The sequence below is a fragment of the Malania oleifera genome, chromosome 10 (genome assembly GCF_029873635.1).
Source record: "Malania oleifera isolate guangnan ecotype guangnan chromosome 10, ASM2987363v1, whole genome shotgun sequence".
NCBI classification, from domain to species: domain Eukaryota; kingdom Viridiplantae; phylum Streptophyta; class Magnoliopsida; order Santalales; family Ximeniaceae; genus Malania; species Malania oleifera.
The window spans coordinates 92,907,772-92,929,556 of NC_080426.1; the positions used below are offsets into that span (position 1 = coordinate 92,907,772).

General features: G+C 36.1%; 2 protein-coding genes across 2 annotated transcripts; one reads left to right on the forward strand and one right to left on the reverse strand.

Annotated features, from left to right (window-relative positions):
* The first annotated feature begins 1,903 nt into the window (after nt 1–1,903).
* Nucleotides 1,904–12,611, forward strand: LOC131165798 (anaphase-promoting complex subunit 13). The gene is made up of 4 exons (XM_058123886.1): nt 1,904–2,114; nt 3,346–3,426; nt 4,477–4,530; nt 12,297–12,611. Exons 2-4 carry the CDS (start codon nt 3,351–3,353, stop codon nt 12,356–12,358), a joined length of 192 nt encoding a protein of 63 aa, XP_057979869.1. The 5' UTR covers nt 1,904–2,114; nt 3,346–3,350; the 3' UTR covers nt 12,359–12,611.
* Nucleotides 12,612–13,071: 460 nt separating this feature from the next.
* Nucleotides 13,072–18,245, reverse strand: LOC131166780 (probable cation transporter HKT1;4). Its single transcript, XM_058125351.1, has 3 exons — nt 16,954–18,245; nt 14,617–14,874; nt 13,072–13,271 (listed from the first exon to the last, which is right to left on the reverse strand). Exons 1-3 carry the CDS (start codon nt 18,243–18,245, stop codon nt 13,073–13,075), a joined length of 1,749 nt encoding a protein of 582 aa, XP_057981334.1. The 3' UTR covers nt 13,072.
* Between the last annotated feature and the right edge of the window lie 3,540 nt (nt 18,246–21,785).

Sequence of the window (21,785 nt, forward strand, 5' to 3'; positions counted from 1 at the left end):
TTTATTTTTTTTTGTCGGACAAGGCAAGTAGACTTAATTTTTGACTAAACTATTTATAATGACATCGTAGGAAAACTTTCATATATGCGATTTTTTTTTTACTTGCTTATGTATCTGGCAGAAAAAACAATAAAAAATGATGTATTTATATTTAGGCATGACACCTAATTTTCCAATTTTACGTCTCGTATAATTGTTTAAATAAGTTATGTAGTAACACTCATTAATGATTTTTTTTTTTTTCTATCAGGATCATTTTAGTGGTTATAGTTTTCATATTTGAATTATGAGAGGGTTTGAAGGGCGTATGGAGTGGGAATAATCCATGCGCAATACAATCTCCTATTACCCCAAAAACTAATAATATCTTATATAAAAAAGGCTTATAAAAGCAACTCTATACAATAATAAGACCACCCGAATGGATTAAAAAGTTAACTAATCGAGTTGTAATAGTTGTAACTTAAAAAAATCCTACATTCTTCATTATACTTGTGTGTATAAATGAACAAATATGTAGAGTACTCACATTCATGGGCGGAACTACTTACATCTTTAAGCGATTCTCAAGCCCAATTTTTATACTCGGTTCATAAATGAGCAAAGTGTGAACATAGATAGACTCGACTTATTTCGACTCGTGAGCAGCTTGGTTATAAGCTTAACTGAGCTCGTTAAGAGGCTCAGTATTGGGCTCGTAAATAGGTTCAATTATAATTTATACTTATAATAATAGTTGGCTAAGCCCAACCCAGGTCTAAGGGCCAAGACTGGCCGAAGCCCAACCTGCAAGTGCCGATACGGTCCAAATTTTAATATAATTTTCTATTACATTTTTGTCCCTTCACAGTTTCACTTTGGACTATAGTCGTTTTGCTACCCTGTTACCAGTCGGCAGGTGCGTCTAAGCTCCGCCCCTTTGCGACTCTGCTCACGGATTGGACTCCTTACTTTGCCTCTCCCCGTCTCCGTCCCTGGCTTCATAGCCCGTAGGAGCCCAGCGGCAGCACAAACGCAAGTGCGCAGCCCCTCAGCCACGCGATTGAGGTAACTTTCTCCTCCGATCTCTTCTTACAACTATCTCAATCTTTGCTATTTTTTTTTTCCTTTTTTAAATTTCTCTCTGTTTATGGACTCATTGTTTCACAATAAGGCGACCTATTCATACTCAATGTTGTTGCTTCATAAACATGGCAGGCTGGGTTATGCCTTCTGAGTTCTGAAACATATTCTTTGTGGGACTATCATTAGAACCTGAAAATTCACTAATTTCTGGTTGCATGGTAACAAGAAATATTGTGAACAAATTAGATGGAGCGTCTTTTATACAACAGAAAGCAAATTAATTATGCATGCTTTTGTTACATTGTTAAAACTCAATATTATCTAATTTTGTTTATGATTTATAGTTAACGAATTATACTCATTGTTATTGCTCTCGCTGCTTGGTTTTGCCTGATTATTTCATAGGTTCGCAGAATGTTCTTTATTTTATTTTCTCTATATTGAAATATTAAAACTAGATGAACAAGCTTTAATGGTTTAATTAGTTTCTTTGCGGGCAGCAGCTTTGAATCTTTTATGATTTTAGGTGATTGATTGATAGTAATTAATACCTTTTTAAGCAGTAATATGTTGATACATATTTAATTGTTGTTTTGAAATTTCAAAATAATTAGGTTTAGGGAATCTGCTTTATATTTAGATAAAACTATATGATGATATGATACATGTTTATTTTTGTTTGTTATGAGCCAAGTCCGAGCCCGAGCTCGAGCCCAAGCCAATAATTTTAGTCCCGAGTTGAGCTCGAGCCTTACTTCTTGAGCTTGAACTGAGCCGAGCCTGAGCTCAAGCCAAGCTCTGATTCTATTGAGCCGTGCCTTAACATGCTGAAGTTTGGCTCGGCACAGCTCGTTTGCAGCCCTAGCCTGTAGTTTTTATTTTTTTTAGAACGAAAATGCCCTCATAAAACCAAAATACTCCATATCCATGCTTGTCCCATCTCTTGCATCTCTCTTCTCATACACCAGATATCTAGTTCTTCACAACCCTTCTTCCCTTCTCTCACTGGTCGCCAAATGATGCTTATCGACTGATCAAAGATACTGCAGGTATGTGGATTTTCTTTTTCTTTCTTCTTCTCTCATGAACCCAGCCATTCCCCTTCCTTATCCTCTGTTTTTGATGTTTTTTCTTTTTTTTTTTTGAAATGTATGATATTTTTTGTTGCTATTTTTTGATATTGTTGAAATCTCCTTCTTCGCAATATTTTTTGCGATAAAATTTTATAATGAACCATACCATGACTAAAATTCCACAATGTTCTCATCATAAAACTGTTTTAAGAGTCCCTACCCTAATGTACAAAAAAATTGATAATCATACAGCAAATATTTTGTTGTTGGAGAAGATTAGTAGAATGAGAAGTAAAGTAAGGCCAACTGAATAAAGAGTACAGACATTCAATTCAGTCCCTCCTCACCTGACTAGTGAAAGAAAATTAAATAGATGTAGTGGAGGGAATTGGCAGTGTGGTATACCTTGTACTTTTAAATCTTGCACCCAAAATAAAAAGCCAAGAGGAGATGCTTGAATTTATTTCTCTCCTCAAACAAAGTTCATCCAAATTCCTTACTTTGATATGAGAAGCAATCTTCAAACTGTTATCATGTTAGAAAAGGCAAAATAAAAAAAAATGATAACAGTTTCTCATATGAAAAAATATATTCATTTACTTATTGAAGTTTCATTGTTTTTGCTTTGTTTTTTGTTTTTTTTTTTTTGGTGTTGCAGAGCTCAAAAATTTCGTTGTGGCTTTATGTTTTTGGTTGAGAATTATCTTTGTTTTCCCCCCTTGATTATTCCTATAACTGCATCTGTCATTTATTATCTATTAGATTTAGAAAGGGGTTTTTTCAAAGCTGGTTTGCTATTTTAATTTTAAAAACACCCTTCAACCTCTTCCAAGTGTTCCCTTGTTCTAAATAATTGTCGTGCATATGCTCATACTGTAAAATAGATGACTTAACATATCATTTCCCACTCAACATCCTGTAAATCATATCACATCATACAAAAGCAATGGTCACATGAAATTATTCCTTTCTTTTAATAACCTCTTGTTCCTTTCCTTTTTCTTTTTCTTTTTCTTTTTCTTTTTCTTTTTGAGTTCCGTTTATTTTCCATCAAGAAGCCAGTTCTCTCCATCCAAATGATGTGTAATGGGTCCCGTATTGTGAAATTTATACCCTTTACAGGGAAGTTCAAATACATACACCTTTTGATACTTTCTGTTACCTTTAAAGAGAAGTTGAAATATATCGTTTTTGATGCTGTTTACAGGGAAAATGGCAGAGCTAAGCATGGGAATGTTGATAGATATTGTGGATGAGGAATGGATGAGAGATACTCTCCCACATGACGGTATGTGCTCAGTTTCTGTCTTATAAGTCATCATCTCTTGATATTTTTATAATACTTTGATGTATTGGAATAATGATCAATCTCATTCTTAACTTATCTTTTGTTTTTTTTTTCCTGGACTATGTGGAATAGACTTTCCAGTGTTTGGTGAGCAGTGGGTGTGCTCAGATTATTTGAATGGTTTTTTACAAACATGTTTTGGGGGTTTTGGGAGGGTGAAAGTGACAAGGATTTTGTTGAGCTGTGGAAGCAATCACTATGATTTGATGTAGTTGATTGGAAAAGAATACTCTGATTTTCATCAGTCAACTTTCCTTTGAGTTTTCTTTGGGATAAAATAGTTTTTTCTTGCTTCCTTGTGATCTTCGAGTGCTGTGGCTGAGGATCTTCAAATACCGTGCTTAATGAATGTTTGATGGAATTGAAAGGCTTTTCTTTAACAGAGTTTTTTTTTAAATAAATTTTCTCCTCCGTCCCTTTTCTTCCTCTTTTACTTTTATTGTTTTGGTATATAAAAAAAAAGAATTTATTTGATACAGGGGTAGCATCAGGGTTCTGCAGCCATGGAGAAATTAGAAGAGAAGAAGGAAGGGGAAGGGAGTAGAGAGGAGATACGAGGGGGAAACTCATGTTCACTTCTATTCAAATTCATCAACTGCCAATAACATGGCTCTCACACACTATTTATAAGAAAGCCTCTTCACGTGAGATTACATGTGAAGCCCTAAACCTACATTACATTAAAAACATACCCTAGAATACACAAATACTACAAACAAGCCCCCAAATGCACATACTCTACTTATTAAACTAAACACATAGTAAACTACTAACTTAATTCAACAATTCCTTGAGCCAACTCTTCTTAATTATTTTCCAGTGAGGATCTTCCCAAGGTCTTGCCTTTTGTTCTACATCACTATTCTCTCTGGTTGCATTTGTTTTTTCAATTCATAGTTTTCTTTGATTTGTTCTTGATAACATCATTTGTGAAATATAATCCTACAAAAAAAATGTAAAAATAAAAATAATTGTCTGGTTTCATTGCAGATCTTCCTTTGCCGCCAGTAGCTGTTGTTCGGGCAGATGATACAGAAGACTCTAGTACGACTCATCATATTCTTATATTAGTAATGTGATTTCTTATTTTGTAAAAAATAAAGTATGAGTGCTTTGATTTGATGATATACCTTGATTTTGGTGTGTAGATTTGTTTCTATGCATAGATTGATGAATTTAGGCCTTGAGTGGAAAAATATTATGCTGCATAATTGCCAGCTTCCAGCAGCTTCAATTCTCAATTCTAATCCCCTAGAACTATTACATAAGAGGCTATTTAAAGGTTTGTAATGATTGGAAAATAATCAAACTAATTTAAGAAATCTAAATAAAATAAAGTTCTAGCTTCCTAAATAAACTAAAACTACTAGGAAAATTAAATAAACTAATATACGAGTTCCTTAAATAATAATTTCCTAGAAGACTAGCTCCTTAAATTATCCTAGAATCTCCCTAATAAAAATACCTTAAATAAAACAAACAAAAATACAGTAAAATTAGGAAAGGAAAAATAACTCTTGCTTGGTTCTGCATCATTCTCCTTCTTTAGTGGGAAAGGAACTTGATCTTGAATTAGGCGAGACATGCTTTAGCTAATATTGCTCTCTGTATTCATCCGTGAAAACTCAAGTGCATTCACAGTCTGATCATCATTTGAGACCTGCCAAGCACATGCTGGATCTTTTGTAGCCTCTACTATGGTAACATTAGTCTTTGTATGAAAATGGTGATAATAATGTTTTTTTTTTTTGCAACAATTCTAAATCAATTGAAAAATGTTCAACCCATTTAGAATCAAGTGGCTTGGTAGGCGCAGGAGGTGGCTCATGTGGAATAGATAGTTCCTGTCAAGTATCCATCTAATGGTCGCTCTTTTTCTCAGCATTCCTAGTAAAGGTAGTGGTTTGATCCTTAGAATGAAAGTCATAGGGTTGTAGCTCAATGCGTAGGTCATAACAAAGGCCCTTAAGTTACTGTTTTATGTTTAGCTGTTCATCTTCATTGAAAGAACACCAGGCAACTGATTTGTAAAACTCAAGTGTGTATGCATTGACATCTTTATCTTGTTGGATCAAGGCACTCTACTTGAAATACATCTGTCACTCATAAATAATCGGAAAGGATTTTTCCTTTGTCATATGCCACAAAAGGTTCCACTTAGTCGTTGATGAATAAGACTGCTATCCAGAACATGTGAGGCTCTTGAGACAAAGAGCGACCATACCAACCTCTGCGTCCTAGTGAACACGGTCACACCACGATAAGTAAAGATGTTTTTGATTTGGTTGAAGTTTAACCAATCAAAGAGTAGCTTTGAGTTGCTCCCTATGGTGAACTCATGCAAAGCAAGTCTGATTCAATATCCAACTTGCTAGGAGCTTGTTCTTGAGCAAGCCAAGTATGACGTTTGTACTATTTTTTTTTAATAACAAAAGAAATTCATTGATAGACTAAGAATGTACAATCATGAGAGAAGACATCTCCTTAACAAGCCCTGGGATACCCCAAAGAAAACAGCAAGGAAAAACCAAAAGGCACAATGAACAATACAAGAAAATTAGCACACCTTGATAAGTCAATAAAGAGCGCCCATCATGCTGAAAATCCAAAAAGCTCATAACCTTGAAGTTTCCATTACCCACACACCAAAGAGAAGGCAAATAATGAATCTTCTTCCACATCGATATAAAATATAACTATTCCCTAAGAATATACTTGCATTACGTTCCTTCCACAGACAATTCCATAATGTTGTTCCTTCCTTTTTCCTAACAAAATTGACAAAAGAAATTGCCAAAAACTCCTCCATTGTCTCTAGACAAACCTAACTTTCTCCAAAATAATTGAATAGCTTGTTCTAAACCATCTAGGAAAAATCACAATGCAAGAAAAGATGATGTGGAGCTAATTTAGAGAGAGAGGGGGGGTGGGAGAGGAAAGGAAAAATTAGTACTAGTCAAGAACTCACAAAAAGATTTGCAAAAATAACACCCTGAGGGATCCAAAGACCAGGATCAACTATCAACGTCCAAAGAGACCTGACAATTATTCAACAAGACGAACAAGGAGGTTAATTCTTCCGTTCCTCTATCATTCAAGGATCTTGCGAAGTGAAAATCCCAAGAAGATAAAAGACCACCCAGATTTATAGTAAATGAAGAAACATAATCATTTAACCCTGAGCTTAGACGAAAAAGGCGAGGATAAAGAGAGGATATTACAAGCTTCCCTATCCAAAGGTCTTTCCAAAAGCAGATATTACAACCCCTATGTAGTTAAAATTTATTATGGGGAATAAAGAGAGGATAAATCTGAGAAGTAGCTCTCCATGGACTTCTCGAAGAACATCAAGAACCCAAATTAGTATCCCTTCCATTCTCATCAAGTTCAAACTTGCTTTTAACAACTTTATGCCACAAGGAAGAATCCTCTAACAGCCACAAAAGCCATCAGCCATTTGGCCAAGAGAGCTGTTCCTTTAGACACCATATTCCAAGACCCAAACCACCCTCCTGTTTGGACCTACAAACCATCTCCCATCTCACCAAATGGTCCCTAAACCCCCTACCCTTGACCACTGAAAATCTCTCATAATTTTCTCAATCTTGTGAGCAACTCTTGTAGGAATTTTGAAAATAGAAAGAAAATACAATGATATACTAGAAAGACGAGCCTGAATGAGTATAATCCTACCTCCCAAAGAAGAAAGAGCACCCTTCTACCCATCTAAAAGCTTAGACACTCACTCGACAATTGAATCCCAAAAACTAATAGATCTAGGGTTAACCCTCCGAAAGCAAAGCCTAAATAGGATAGGTACTCCTACGCAACACACTCTGCCTCCAAAGATAACTCCCTAACACGCTCAACATGCACACTAATTGCCACAATACTGCTCCTTCCCCGTATTGATCTTAAGCTCCAAAACCCTTTCAAAAATATAGAGAAGCCCCAAAATATTCAAAAAAAGAAGGCCTATGATTCTCTATGAAAAGATAGTGTCATCAGCAAACTAAAGGTGCGAAACCATAACCTCCTCCTGCCCCACTCCTAGTCCTTTCACTAAACCATTATCCAAAACCTTATCAACCATCCTACTCAAAACATCAGCTACAAAAATGAGCAAAAATGGGGTAAGAGGAGCCCCTTGTCTAATCCCTCTCGTTGTAAATCAAGATTTAGGCATGCTGTTCACTAACACCAAATAATTCACAATAGACATGCAACCTTTTACCCAACGATGCCATCTTTCTCCAAGAGTATTCCTCATAAAAATCTTACCCAAAAAGTTCCAACTTACTCTATTATATGTGTTTTTGAAGTCTCGCTTAAATATGGGCCCTATTTTCTTTTTCCTTCGAATCTACTCAATGGCTTCATTTGTAATTAAATTGGTATCCACAATCTGTCTCCCCTCTATGAATGCACTTTGGTCTTAGTAATAGTGTTATCAAGCACCACACTCAACCTTTTAGCTAGTACTTTAGTTATTGTTTTATAAACACTAGATACTAGACTAATAGGTCTATAATTAGAAATCTTAATAGACCTACTTTTCTTTGGCACCAAAGTTATAAAGGTAGAATTAATACTCTTTCTTAAAATCCCATTCTAGTAAAATTCATTAAAAACCTTCATCAAGTCATCCTTGACTATGCTGAACAATTTTGGAAAAAAAGCCAAATTGAAACCATTCGACCCAGAAGCTTTATCCCTTTCTATCCCAAGACCGTCTCACTTCGTCTTCCTTAATTCTCTAACCATGCTTTCTTATTATTTGATAGAGAATCCCACTTTAAGCCTTCCACCATTGGTCTGCTCTCATCCTCCTCAAAAAACAGGTCATAATAAAAATTAGTGAGCTCAGAGGCGATCCTATCACTATCTATTATCCAGTTAAACTCTATCTTCTACCTCCAACTTCTCATTTCCTTAAAAATCACTCCTTCCAATTCATTCTTCAATGAAACCCTTCTCAACTCCTCCCTTGAGAGAGAGTAACAACTTTTTTCTCTATATCTTATTCTTCCAACTCTCGTATAATACTAGCCTTTCTAAACCTATTATTTACAAACACCTCCTTATTCCACTCTTTCAATTTTCTTTCAACGTCTTCATAAATCTAAACCCTTCTTAGTCCCTTTCCACATCCTTACTTCAAGAATTCTTCAATCCTCACTAGAGGCGGGGAAGAACCATGATCCAGCCACACAGTTTCCTGAAAGGAGTAGGACCCCAAGAAACCTTCCTTGATTCCAATAAGACAGGACAGTGATTAGAGGTGGGTCTAGGTAAAACAACTTGGGAGAGATTAGGACCCCAAGAACCATGCTTTTAAGAACTTGTCAATTTCTATGAGTTCCACCCACATCCCTCCCACTGACCATGAAAAAATTGCATTACCCAAAGGAAGATCCCTTGATCCACACTTCCTTATAGACAAATCAAACTTCTACATAGTTGTAGTAAACCTACCTCCCCCTTTCATCTCTAGAGGAAACCTCACCACATATTAAAATCACCATCCATGATCCACAAAGGGGAGCAAAAGCTAGAATCAAAGTAAAGATCATCCCAAGAAGAGCCCCTAAGAGAGTCTAGAAGGACCATACACCGAAGAAACCCACCATTGATTCTAATTTCTCACTTATAACTAGATAGAAAGAGTAAAAAAAAACCCACTAGACTATCCACTTTGGTAATAGAACGTCTCCCACAGCACTAGGATGCCACTCGTTGACCCTCAAGAGGGTACACAAACCCAATCCTTACAATGCCCCTTCCATATCCCTTTAACAACCTCCCTTACATGACAATGGGTTTGGGGACTTGGTACCTCTTCCTCTTGACAAGTCTGTGGTTGGTTGTCGTTGGGTTTACACTGTGAAAGTCAACCTTGATAATTCTGTGGCTCGTCTAAAGGCCCATCTTGTTGCTAAGGGATACACTCAAGTGTACGGTCTGGATTATTCTGATACTTTTCTCCGGTTGCCAAACTTACATCAGTACGATTGCTTATCTCCATGGCTACACTTGTCACTAGCCTCTGCATCAGTTAGATGTGAAAAATGTCTTTTTGCATGTTGACCTTGAGGAGGAGGTTTATATGAAGCAACCTCTTGGGTTTGTTGCTCAGGAGGAGTTAGACTTAATGTGTCAGCTCAAGAAGGCTTTGTATGGTTTAAAATAGTCTCCCAAAGCATGGTTTGGTCGTTTTGGTGTTGGACTACTTGAGTTTGGTCTTCGACGGTGTTGTGGATCATTCCATGTTTTATTATCATACTTCATCGATTTGGATCCTTCTTGTTGTTTATGTGGATGATGTTGTTATTACAGGTGATAATGATAAAGGTATTTAGAGTCTCAAACTTTTTCTACAAACTAAATTTCAAGATTTGGGACCGTTGAAATACTTCTTGGGTATAGAAGTATCTAGATCTCATATCGGAACTATTTTGTCACAGACAAAGTATGTTCTTGATCTATTGGATAAAACTGGTTTGTTGGGATATAAACCGATTGATATACCATGGATCTTAACAAGAAGTTAGTGCTGGATATGAGTGATTTGCTACCTAATTCTAGGCAATACTGGAGACTTGTTAGAAAGTTGAATTATCTCATAGTCACTCGGCCAGATATATCTTTTGTAACAACTGTTAAGAGTCAATATCTAGATTCTCCAAGGACAAGTTAGTGGCACGTAGTAATTCGCATCTTGAGATATCTCAAAGGTGCATTTGAGTGAGGTCTTTTATATCGTGATCAGGGTCACACTTCTATCTATGGATATACAAATGTAGATTGGGCTGGATCGCCTTAGGACCAGAGATCCACAATCGGGTACTATATCTTGGTTGGTGGTAATTTGGTTTCTTGGAAGAGCGAGAAAGAAATTGTGGTGGCAAGGTCAAGTCCAGAATCAGAATATAGAGCTATGGCTGACATTGCTTGTGAAGTTGTCTAGTTGAAGAACAAGTTGGAAGAATTGGGTATTTTTCATTCTCAGTCTATGAAGTTGATGTGTGACAATCAAGTTGCTCTTCATATTGCTTCCAACCCGGTCTTTCATAAGCGGAAGAAGCACATTGAAATTGATTGCCACTTTGTTAAGGAGAAACTTGTGCAAAAGCTCATTACAACCGCTTATGTGAAGTTGGACATGTAGAGTGCTGATTTGTTTGCCAAATCATCTTTTTGGTGGGGGGGGGGGGGGGGTTGCTCTTGTTAAGTTCATTTGTAACAAGATAGGAACATATGACATTTATGCTCCAGCTTGAGGGGGAGTGTTAAGAGGTTGTTTATGTCTTTTAGTATTATTATTATTATTGAGTGTGTTAGTATGTTAATTAGTGAGAGTTAGTAAGGGTATTATTGTCATTAGAATGTATTTCATTTGTATTATAAATAGAGGGAGAGATCTATCTTCAAGTTAGGTCATTCATTTTAATTACATCTTAACAATTTTCTTAGGATTTGTATTTTAAAAGGGATTTGAATGATGAGGAGATGGAGGATGGATGGATGTTAGGGTGTGGGTCTTGGAATCATTAGAGGAATACTCTCTTATAAGTCCTTTTTCAGTCATATTATTGGGAATAGTGCCTCCTTCCTCTTCATCAATGTGTATGGGAGGCTAATGACCCTTCTAAGATTAAAAATGTCTGGTTGGTAGTCCTTACTAGAGTTAATTCCAACAATTTGCTAGAGTAGGAGGCCTTCAAAGGCTTTGTCTCGTAACATGTGCTTTATGTGCTGCAGCAGTTCAGACCGTTTCCCATTAATTTTTGCACTGTTCATTTTCTTGGGACTTGTGGAATAAAGTTTTTGAATTACTTGGGGAGGTTTGGGCGTGTCTGAATTTGGTGGAGGTACTTCTGAGTTTCTTCTACAGGAGTTGGGAACTGAGGATTCTGGTGGGCTGTGGAGTGGTGTTTCTTTTGCATTTTTGTGGGGGATTTGGTTGGAAGGAGATGTGCATATTTTATTCAGCAAGAGTTTATCTTTACCCATGCTGTGGGATAGAATGCGGCATTTGGCATCTCGTTGGCTTCTAGTGTGGCTGTTTCAAGGTCTTTTATTTTCGAGGATGTTTAAGCCTAATTGGAAGGCTTTGTTGAGTTGATTGTATTTTATTTTTTGTTTCTTATTGGGGATTGCTTGTCCTCTTCATTGTAAATTTTTCTTGCTGTTCTGATAATTCTCCTTTTTTTTTCCTGATTTGAAAAAATTGCTATGGATCCTGTAACAGACAGACCCCATGAGTTAAAAAAACAAAAAAAAAAAAAAAAAAAAAAAAAAACAGACCATGACATTGAAGAGAGTTTTTCAAGAATGATATCTTTTATCTTCTGCATTCAGTTGGTGCATTCTTTCATTCAAAGAACAGCAATTCCTGCTGGCATTGCTTTTGTTTTAGATTATTGATTGCACTAATACAGTCACCTACAAGCCACCTTTGCCTGAGCTGATGGAGACAGCCTTTGCTCCGTGCTACCTTTTCTTCAAAATCAACTTTAACCTCATTCTATCTTTGCCCTTTATTTTTCATCGCTTTATAGAATTTGCCCGCCAATTCTTGCTGAAAGTACTTGCATGTTGACAAATTACTTCAAATTAAAACAGTAGACAACTTATTTGATATTAAGCTGTTAAATAGTCCTAGATAGTCTTAGATTAGTTATGGTGAACTATTTTAAATAAATACCTTCTTGATTGTGATAATGTTTGGTTTTAAAATTTGATGGTAATATATTTTATATTTTTTCTGTATGTTGGCATGAACTATATTGTTTTGTTTTATTGAGCAGATGAAGAGACTCAAACAATCAATGGAGATGCTTGGCATGATCTTGCGTTGGGATCCCAGTAACGGTTTCAAATACTATAGCCTTATGTTTGGAGAGACCTTGAATTTGGATAAGATGTAATATAAAATTATATTGAAATTTCTTTAAATCCAATCAAGTCCAAACTCAGGGTTTGAAATCCATGCTCCGAAACGCAACATAAGGGTAGTGTCTTTGGCTGTTATAGTTGGCTGCTGTTAGTTTATTGTGGGAACTATTTTGTATTGAATTTGGTAGGTAACTAAATTTTAACCCAGCTGAAGGTAGTTGGAAAAATCTAGGTGCGTGGAAATTCCTATTAGAATTAATTCTTACTGATTTTAGTCGCCAAATTTCAAACAGTGAATTTGAACCCCTTCTATGAGCATATATCGATACAATGTTTGGTTTGTTTCACTAATGTTCCTAATACTAGTGGGCATGATTTTGTATGTGCAGCCCCCCCCTTTTGTAGTGAGAGCTTCTTGCCAAATTGTATGGGACCAGAATTGGGACGGTTGAAGGATCAACCAATTCTATTGTTTTGTTTGCGGGTTAAACAGATGAACGTGTCATTTGAGCGTACACACGTTCATCTCGCGCTACGATCTGCTAAGTTTTTAGGGAAATTGCATGCTGACATGCACTTAATACAAGGGCTCTCTTACAAGATGCAATTTTTTTGGGGAGGGCGGGGGGAGATACTCCTAGAAGACTAATGACAGTACAATGTGGTTTTTGGGGAGGGTGTTTGCAATTTACACGAGCTTCCATGCTCTGCCTCCATCCATATTGAACTTCTTCAGTCTCCCGAAAAGCATGACAAGAATGAGAATGATTTTGCCCTCGTCGCTCCATTTTCCGGAGAACCCAAACCATTTATTCTGGCAACTGCTGTCTGGCTTCAGTTTCCGCTCACAGCTATAGCCTGTGGTGAATCCCACATTGCCGTAAGCACTGCAAATATGAAACGGACGTTAAAATGCTTGGGGTGCGGTGGGTGGTCACTGCCTGGAATGTGGACGACGACATATGGCATGCATAAATTAATTATGTTCCCCTTTGGCCTCTGCTCCTTATTTAACTGCTGTTGCCTTCTCATCTTTTCACTCTCTTTCATATTTGGGTGAAGGTAATGTCGATGGTGCATTTGTTAATGATGAGGGCCTCTTTCACGCTTGGAAAAAAATATGCTTTTGAGGATTGGCTTCTTATTATTCTTGTTATTTTAATAATTGAAGGGAAACAAGTGGAAGCGGTATAACATGCCTGGGTCCCATGCTCATCTAAAAAAAAAAAAAGATACTCCTACTGTATATCAAATCGGAGAATATAAATTAATTAAAAACCAAAAGAAACCCTCTCGATCACTCATTCCTCTCCTTATGGTTGATGAAAATTGTGGAAAATGGGATCACCCTCTTGCCTTTCTAAATTTCAAATTTAGAAAATTCGGTAGGGAAAAAGATTAGAGCAGAAGCATTCACTTTGAAGATGCCTTGGTGGTGACACGCGAGGAGGCACTACTTAGATTTGAAAATAAAATAACTAATTCAAACTCTCGATTAAATATAATATATATACACATGCGCACACACATGTATAGAATATATATTATTAATTATAAAAGTAATAAAATTATAAAAAAATAGATTGGACTCTATTGGTTTAGAGTAATTTTATGAAATTTGAATCTACCCCCCTCCCCATTAAACTCCATGATTAGCTCAGCTTGACCTAATCTTTCGTGCCTCCAATTTTAGGTGGCTTGTTACATGAAACTCGTATGGATGATGGAGGTTGACGCAAAGCAGTTTATGTGGGTCTTGAAACTGGAAAATCTCTCTTCCCCACCCACCCCAAGTAGTGGTGTACTGTCCATTTTTATACGGTAAACTTAATGCAATAGATAAAATATTTAAATATAAAGTTTAATGAGAAATTTACTCTCACTTTGAAGATATTTGGCAGTAACTTGGATGAAGAATATTTGTTGGACAAAAACAAAAATTTTGATTTAATTTTATAGATAAATCCAAATAAATTAACATTAATTAACGGTGAATGCTTGACTATTTTAATAGGTAGAATCCACGAAGCGGAATATGTATTTGAGGAGAAATTATACAAGGGTCCTCCTCCTCCATGTTTAAAATACGGGCACACGGACGCACGGAGGGGGAGGTTTCCCGTATAATTTTCTTGCAGCATGCATTGATTAATACACATGTAAGAGAAAATTATAACGAAGAAGAAATGCAAATTACTGTATATAAAAGAATTAAGGCGCACAGGTACATACCTAATCACTTCCACCACAATGTTAAGGACACTGAAATTGAGTGGATCTTCTTTCATCTTCTTCCTCTCCGTAATGCAAATGAGGATGATGAAGATGACTAGATATGAGAGCTGAGAGAATAGGATGTTCTCCACCACCACCCCGCCCTTCCCCCTTCTTCTTCTGCTGTTGTTGTTATTATTATTCCTTTCGCCCATCTCTGCACACTCCTCTTTCTTTTCCTTTCTTGGTAGGAAAGAAGTATATGGGGGAAGGTACCTGCATGCGTGTGGGTATATTACAAATTCAATTATCATTTCTCACATATATTTTTTTTTAAATTTAAATTACACCTACATATAATTATGCTAATTGAAAATAAATGGCAAGGTGGTGGCTTCAATTTTTTTTTTGGGCATGGACGACTAAACAAACATCCTTATTTATTTTATGGTACAGCTGAAAAATAACACCTATTCTCTTTGAGTTTCCTAGTTATAATTAAGTGTTCAAGTCAATTAAAGAACACAAACAAATGCATTAAGCCGGGAGTTTAATTTATATTGCATCTTATGTACTAATTAATCAAGAGTCAGAGTAAATAAGAAGCAAACCAATCAAAATAATAGGATACATTATATGTTTTACAGAACATATTATAAAACCTTAACCAATAAAACATGCCAAAGATTGGCGTAATTTGACTTGACTTGAATTGGTTGTTCAGTTATATATATTTATATATTAAATACTGATGACGATGACAGAGCAATAATGCATTTTTTTAAAAAGAAAAACTAGTTTCCAAACCTATATATATATATATATATATATATATTTAAAGTGGTTTTGGGAGGAGGTTCAGAAGAATGCATATGGCTCTGATAGAAAGGGATTGAGGTAAGGCCTCTATAATGTAGTCATTGAAAGCTCCAAATATTTAAGATGAGAAAGAAGGAGATGGGTTGAACTTAAGCACGCAGCTAGAGAGAGAGAGAGAGTCTAAACTTGAGCTAGTCGATCTGCACATGCAGTCTATGAACCTATGAATCTATGATGTCAAGCGGGAGAGGTAATACTTTAGTTAATATATGTCCTTGTGTTCTGTGATGTCAGTGGAGTGAAAGAGAAGCTTTGGAGTCTCAAGTGAAAGGGGGAGAATGCTTTGGCGAGGTGCAGACAACCCAATCCTGCTCATGCCCTCCACCATCCCTTCAGTTTGCTTTCACGTATTCTTTTTATATCAGCTTTGTGTGGTTTATATGTGTATTTCATGGCGGTCGAAAGTTGATTTTAGTCGTTAGATGACAAAAATCAACAGAGATAAAGTAAATGATTTCGTTCTTTGTTCATAAATGATTTTATTTAATTAAGAAAATTCAATGATATGAATGTGTATCATGCACACCATCCATTAGTTGTACATAGCCCTACGCTTCCCTTCGGGTTGTGTACTATAAGGTTGTGTTTGGGAGTATGTATTTCAGATTTTAAATTTAAATTTAAATGAATTTGAATAAATTTGAATATAATTTAACTCTGTGGTTTATTCAAATCTAATACAGCTGCAAATCTAAGGTCCCTTCATCAAATATAGGATAAGAAGATTTTGACTTTTATTTTTATCCAGTTATATGTAGACAAGCACTTACTAGTGAAAGAAAATAATAAATACACCAAATGTATATAATGAATCTGACGTAATTTTACCATGTGTATAAAAAATTATCTAATTTATTTAAACACATACATATAGCAAAATCAAGTTAGATCTAATTTATACACCCGAATGTAACAAATTTTCTATTAGTAGATGTAGAAAATTTCACAAGGAATTGTTAATATATATTTATATAGATATATAATTCTTTTGTTTTTGCTGCAGCATAGTGATAGAATAGACAATAATAAGGGTTTGTAATTTTTTTTTTCAATCTAGGATTCACCATTGTAGATTAAATCATTGAGTACACCAAATTTAAATAAAAACAGAAAGATTCCTAATAATTAAGCAAAATAACTGTAATTAATTTTTTTAGTGGAATATATTTTTAATATTTTCTTTCTTCTAATCATATTTATTTTAATTTTTATTTGAAAAAAATTTGCATTCAATCAGACTTTAATAATTTATTTTAATTATTAGAATATTCAACAAACAAAATTTTAATTCTTAATTTAAGCATTTAATTGTAGAAAATAAATATTTCCTCAAATTTGTATCAGATTCCTTAATTTTTATAATTAATTTACAACAAATGTACCAAATTGTCCTACTCTTTAGAGAGATTTTTAAAATTCTCACACAATGACAAGATATAGTTTGGTATCTAAGGAGAGAGAGAGAGAGAGAGTTACATCATGACGACAAATAAGACGAGGACGGCCGGCGATATAATAGAAAGATCTACGACAGTTTCCCCAGAATGCCTGGAATTCACGCATTGAAACAGAGCCCCCACGAGTTTTTTATAAGAAGAGTCGAGCCCATTCAGGGCCCCCGAATTCCACTCCATGCAGCAGAACACCAGCAGCTGCACCATTATCAACCCCACCACAGTCGCCACCAGAAGCCACGAATGCAGGCTGGGCAGCAAATGCAGATATCCTATCTCCCTTCTCTTCTTCAACACGTATTCGCTGCAATTCGAACAATGCTCCAGTCTTTTGTTGTTCTTCTTCTTCCCTAATTTTCCCAAAACCCAAACGCAAAATCTTAGGCAGGAAGGAAACAAGGTGTTCCCCAGGAGCACCTGAGGAATCAGCAGCAGCAACAGACCCGAGTTCTTGCCAAAAACTATCATGTTCTCGTTTGTCGGCACATATCCACAGCTGGCGAAGGTGGAAACCGTGGTGAACAGGGAGAACGTGAAGAGCTGAATGCCCTTCCTTTTCAGCACATCTCTTGCGCTCAAGACAATCCTCACGTAAGCTAAAACCAGCGTCACCCCAACCGCATGAACCACCGTGAGATAACCCAACACTGTATAACCCAGAAATTTAATTGACTTGTACCTCAAAACTACCTCATCCTCGGCGCCATCCATATTGGTCTCCCCCAGTTGCTGTTGCTCATCGCCAGTACTAGTGCGTTCTGGCTCGGGAGGCATGGCTGCCAACCCCAGCTCCATTTGGTTATGCGAGTTGTCGTAGATGTTTCTAGGAGTACTCGAAGAACCCTTGCTGCTGCTGCTAATCGAGAGGACTCTGCCTTCGGTTTTAGTCGTCCATGCGGGTTTCTTGAGCTTGGAGGCCTTCAAGTGAAGCCCAACCATGGAGGTGAAGACCTCTCCACCTATGAGCATCAGTATGGTTAATACTATAAGTTGGCCATTGGAGAAAACCTCCATTTCCACCGTGGACATGCTCGAGACCGTCGCGGCCGATACCGAAGTGAAGAACAAATCCAAGTTCCTGGGCCGAAAGAAAGGGTCTGTTCTTGGCTTCATAACTTTCAGAACCCAGAAGCCCAGGAAGGAAAGGGAGATGAAATAAAAGAGGTGAAACAAGAAAGGATTCACGCGGAGGAGGACACAGCGGTAGGAACACTCGAGTAGGAAGCAGGTTGATCTGCAGAAACGGGCGAGTTTGAAACGCCAGAAACTACAAAGATGCTGCAGTTTCTTGCCGAAGGAAGCAAAGCGCTTCATCTTGAGAAACTATATATTCCGCGCAGGAATGGAAAAGAAAACAAAAAACCGAAGAGAGAAGAAAATTTTTGTTGCGAGAAAATGTGGATAGGGGTGTGGAGCCATATATAGGAGGAGTGCACGGTCATTTGGCACGTGCCCTCCCGAGAATATGGGGTCTTTTTTAAAATGGCCGCACTAATTTAAGCAAATGCATTATTATTGGGAGACAGTGAGACACTATACCTTCCACAAAATTTCAGAGTCGCCTTTTTTTTTTTTTATAAATATTTTACATTAATAAAATTACAAATTATTTTTAATACCCCCTCTTAATTTGTAATTTCAACGTGATTTTTGAACTCCTTGAAATTTTTTTGTTGTCATGGTCTCCGCGAATAAATACACCGATTCCTCTTTAGTGTGTATATGAACTGCAAATGATTTTCTCCTGAATTTTTGGATAAGTTTCCGAATAAAATGATGTCGTAACTCAATATGATTGGTCTTGTTATGAAATACTGGATTTTTCGTCATAGCAATCGTAGACATGTTGTCACAATAAATAGTTGTAGGAGTCTCTTCAGTTTGTTGCAGGTCTAATAATAGCCTTCTTAACCATATTACTTTACATTAAGCATCTGTTTTCAAAATATAATATACTTTTTGCCGGCGAAAGTGCAACCATTATTTTCACTTTTTGGTTGCCCACAAAATTATTTTGGATCTTAGACTAAATACATAGCCGGAGGTGCTTTTTCGATCATCAGTCGAACCTACCTAGTCACTATTTTTTTCCTTTACATGTGTGATGCCGAATTTCCTGGTTCCTTGAAGATAACGTGAAATTCTTTTTGCTGCTGCATAGTAGCTCGCTAGGTTGATACATAAATCTTGAAATTAAGTTGTTTGGGTAAATAATATCTGACATTGTGTTGGTTAAATATATTAAGGAACCAATCAAGCTTTGATATGTTTTTTCATCAACCTTCAATGCGCTGTCATTCAACTGTAGCTTCTCGTTTATGACCATTGGAGTAGAAATTGGTTTGCAATTACTCATTTGGAAATTTTTCAATAAATCTTTGAGATATTTTTATTTAGAAATAAATATCTCAACTTTTAATTATTGGACTTGAATTCCAAGGAAATACATCATTAAGCCCAAATGTGTCATATTGCATTCTTTCATCATAACTTTCCTAAATTCTTCTACCCTTGCTAGGTTAATTTGTACCTATGTAAATTAAATCATCAACATATAAACAAACGAGGAGGAAATCTCTCATACCTCCTTTGTTCATGTAAAGTTAAGGCTTATTCTAACTTCTTTGGAATCCTTTTTGACGGAAATAGAAATCGATTTTACTATTCCAAGTTCATGGAGCTTGTTTAATCCATATAAGGCTTTTTGTAGCCTCTACACTTTGCCTTCTTGACCAAGTACAAAGTAGCCATCGGGTTGCTCAACATAAACTTCTTCTTCCAATTATCCATTAAGAAATGCTTATTTGACATCAAGCTGAAAGATTGGTAACTCCAGTTGAGCTGCTAAGGCAAGAATTGTTCCTATCCTCTCCATACGAACTACTGGTACAAAAGTTTCATTGAATTCGATTCCAGGTTATTGTGAATAGTCTTTTGTGACTAGAAAGACTTTGTGCTTATGTATTGAGTCATCTTATTTATACTTGATATTGTAGACCCATTTTAGTCTGATTATTACTTTCCCTTTGAGTAGATCAACAAGCTCCTATGTGTTGTTCTTCTCAATTATTGCAATTTATTCATCTATGGCCTTTATCCAAATTTCTTCATTTGTTGCTTCTTTAAAAAACTGTAGCTCACAAGAAAAAACCATAAGTTTCATCAATTTCTTTTAAAGAATGTACCCTACTCAGTGGAGTCTCTAACTATGAATAAGCCTGACTTGAAGTGTTTAGCTATGAGCTTATAGTTCTTGGAGAACTAGAAGACTCATATGGACTTTGACTTGGACTTGCTTTTGGTTGCCGCTTGATTAAGATTCTTCATTATTGAATATTGAGGATGGGCTAGGCATATTCAATATTACTATTGTTCTTTGCGTAGAACTTTCTTCCCAACTCCATTATGTCATTTCGTCAAAAATAACATCTTAGGATATTGTAAGGTCATTAGTTTTTATTTATTAATCAATATCCTTTAGATCATTACTATACAAGAAAGATGTATTTTTCTCTTTTTTCAATCAAGTTTTTTTTCGTTGCTGAGAAGGTATACGTGAGTAAGCTATACAACCAAAAAATTTCTAAAGATTTACCTATGGCTTACGTTTGTGCCACACTTTATATGCAGTCTTGTTGTGAATCACCTTTGTAGGAGAACGATTCAATATATAAACAGTAGCATTAACTACTTCTGCCGAGAAACTATTTGAAAATATTTTACCTTTCAACATGCTTTAGGCTATTTTGACAACTGTGCGATTCTTTTGTTCGACTACACCATTTTCTTATGGAGTATATCGCACAGTGAGCTCCCTTTTTATGCCTTCCTTTATGAAATAATCATTTAATGTTGTTGATAGAAATCCTCCTCCTCAATTTGTTCTCAAGATCTTTAGTTTCCTGCCACTTTTCTTTTCTGCAAATGCTATAAATAGAAGAAAAGTGAAGAAGGCTTCTAATTTTCGCTTCAAAAAATATACCTATATCGTTCGGGGTATAATCATCAACAAATAGAATAAAGTATCTGTTGTTGTTAAGAGATGAATGTTAGAGATGGAGCCAGAAGACAGCCAATAGACAACGCGTTGCTGAGTCAGAAAACGCGTGGTGAATCTAATTTCACGGGGTGCAATTTATGGTGCAATTTATCTCTTTGTTATAACTCTCATTCTTGATTAATTTTTATCTTAATTGTAATTTAATCCTAGCCCTATAAAAGGAGGGCCGTGGAAGATGTATGAATAAGAAATATAGCACAGATAGAGTGCAGAGAGAGCAGAGAAGCTCAGAGAGAGCAAGAAAGGAAGGAGAGAGAGAGAGAGAGAGAGAGAGAGAGAGAGAGAGAGAGAGAGAGAGAGAATTGTAATATTTTCTGGCGAGTTAGTGAATTTTGGTGTGTGCTCCGTGGATGTAGGTCGTTCTTGACTGAATCACGTAAAATCTTGGTATCATTTTGATCTGGATGCTCTTAGGTTCCTAACAATGGAGTCCTTGTGGCTCTACAAATACCGACATAGACTAATTCTAATGGAGCTCTAGCTCTCCAAGATTTCTTGAGGAATGGTAATTAGTGCATTTTTCCATAGATGCATTCTTCACAATTTTTTTCTTGCTTAGAAATGTTGGGCAACCCAACTACAATATGTTTATCCTTCAATAATTTTAGGCCTTTGAAATTTAAATGTTTGTACCTCAAGTGTCATAAATTTGAATCATCGTCGCTAAGACTTTTATTTCACATAAGCTAATCATACTGAGGCTGTAACACCCCCCAAAAAAAATTATTATAGGAGGAGGATGTAGTGATTTTTTTTAAAAAAATAAAAAAATAAAAAAATAAAAAAAGAAAATA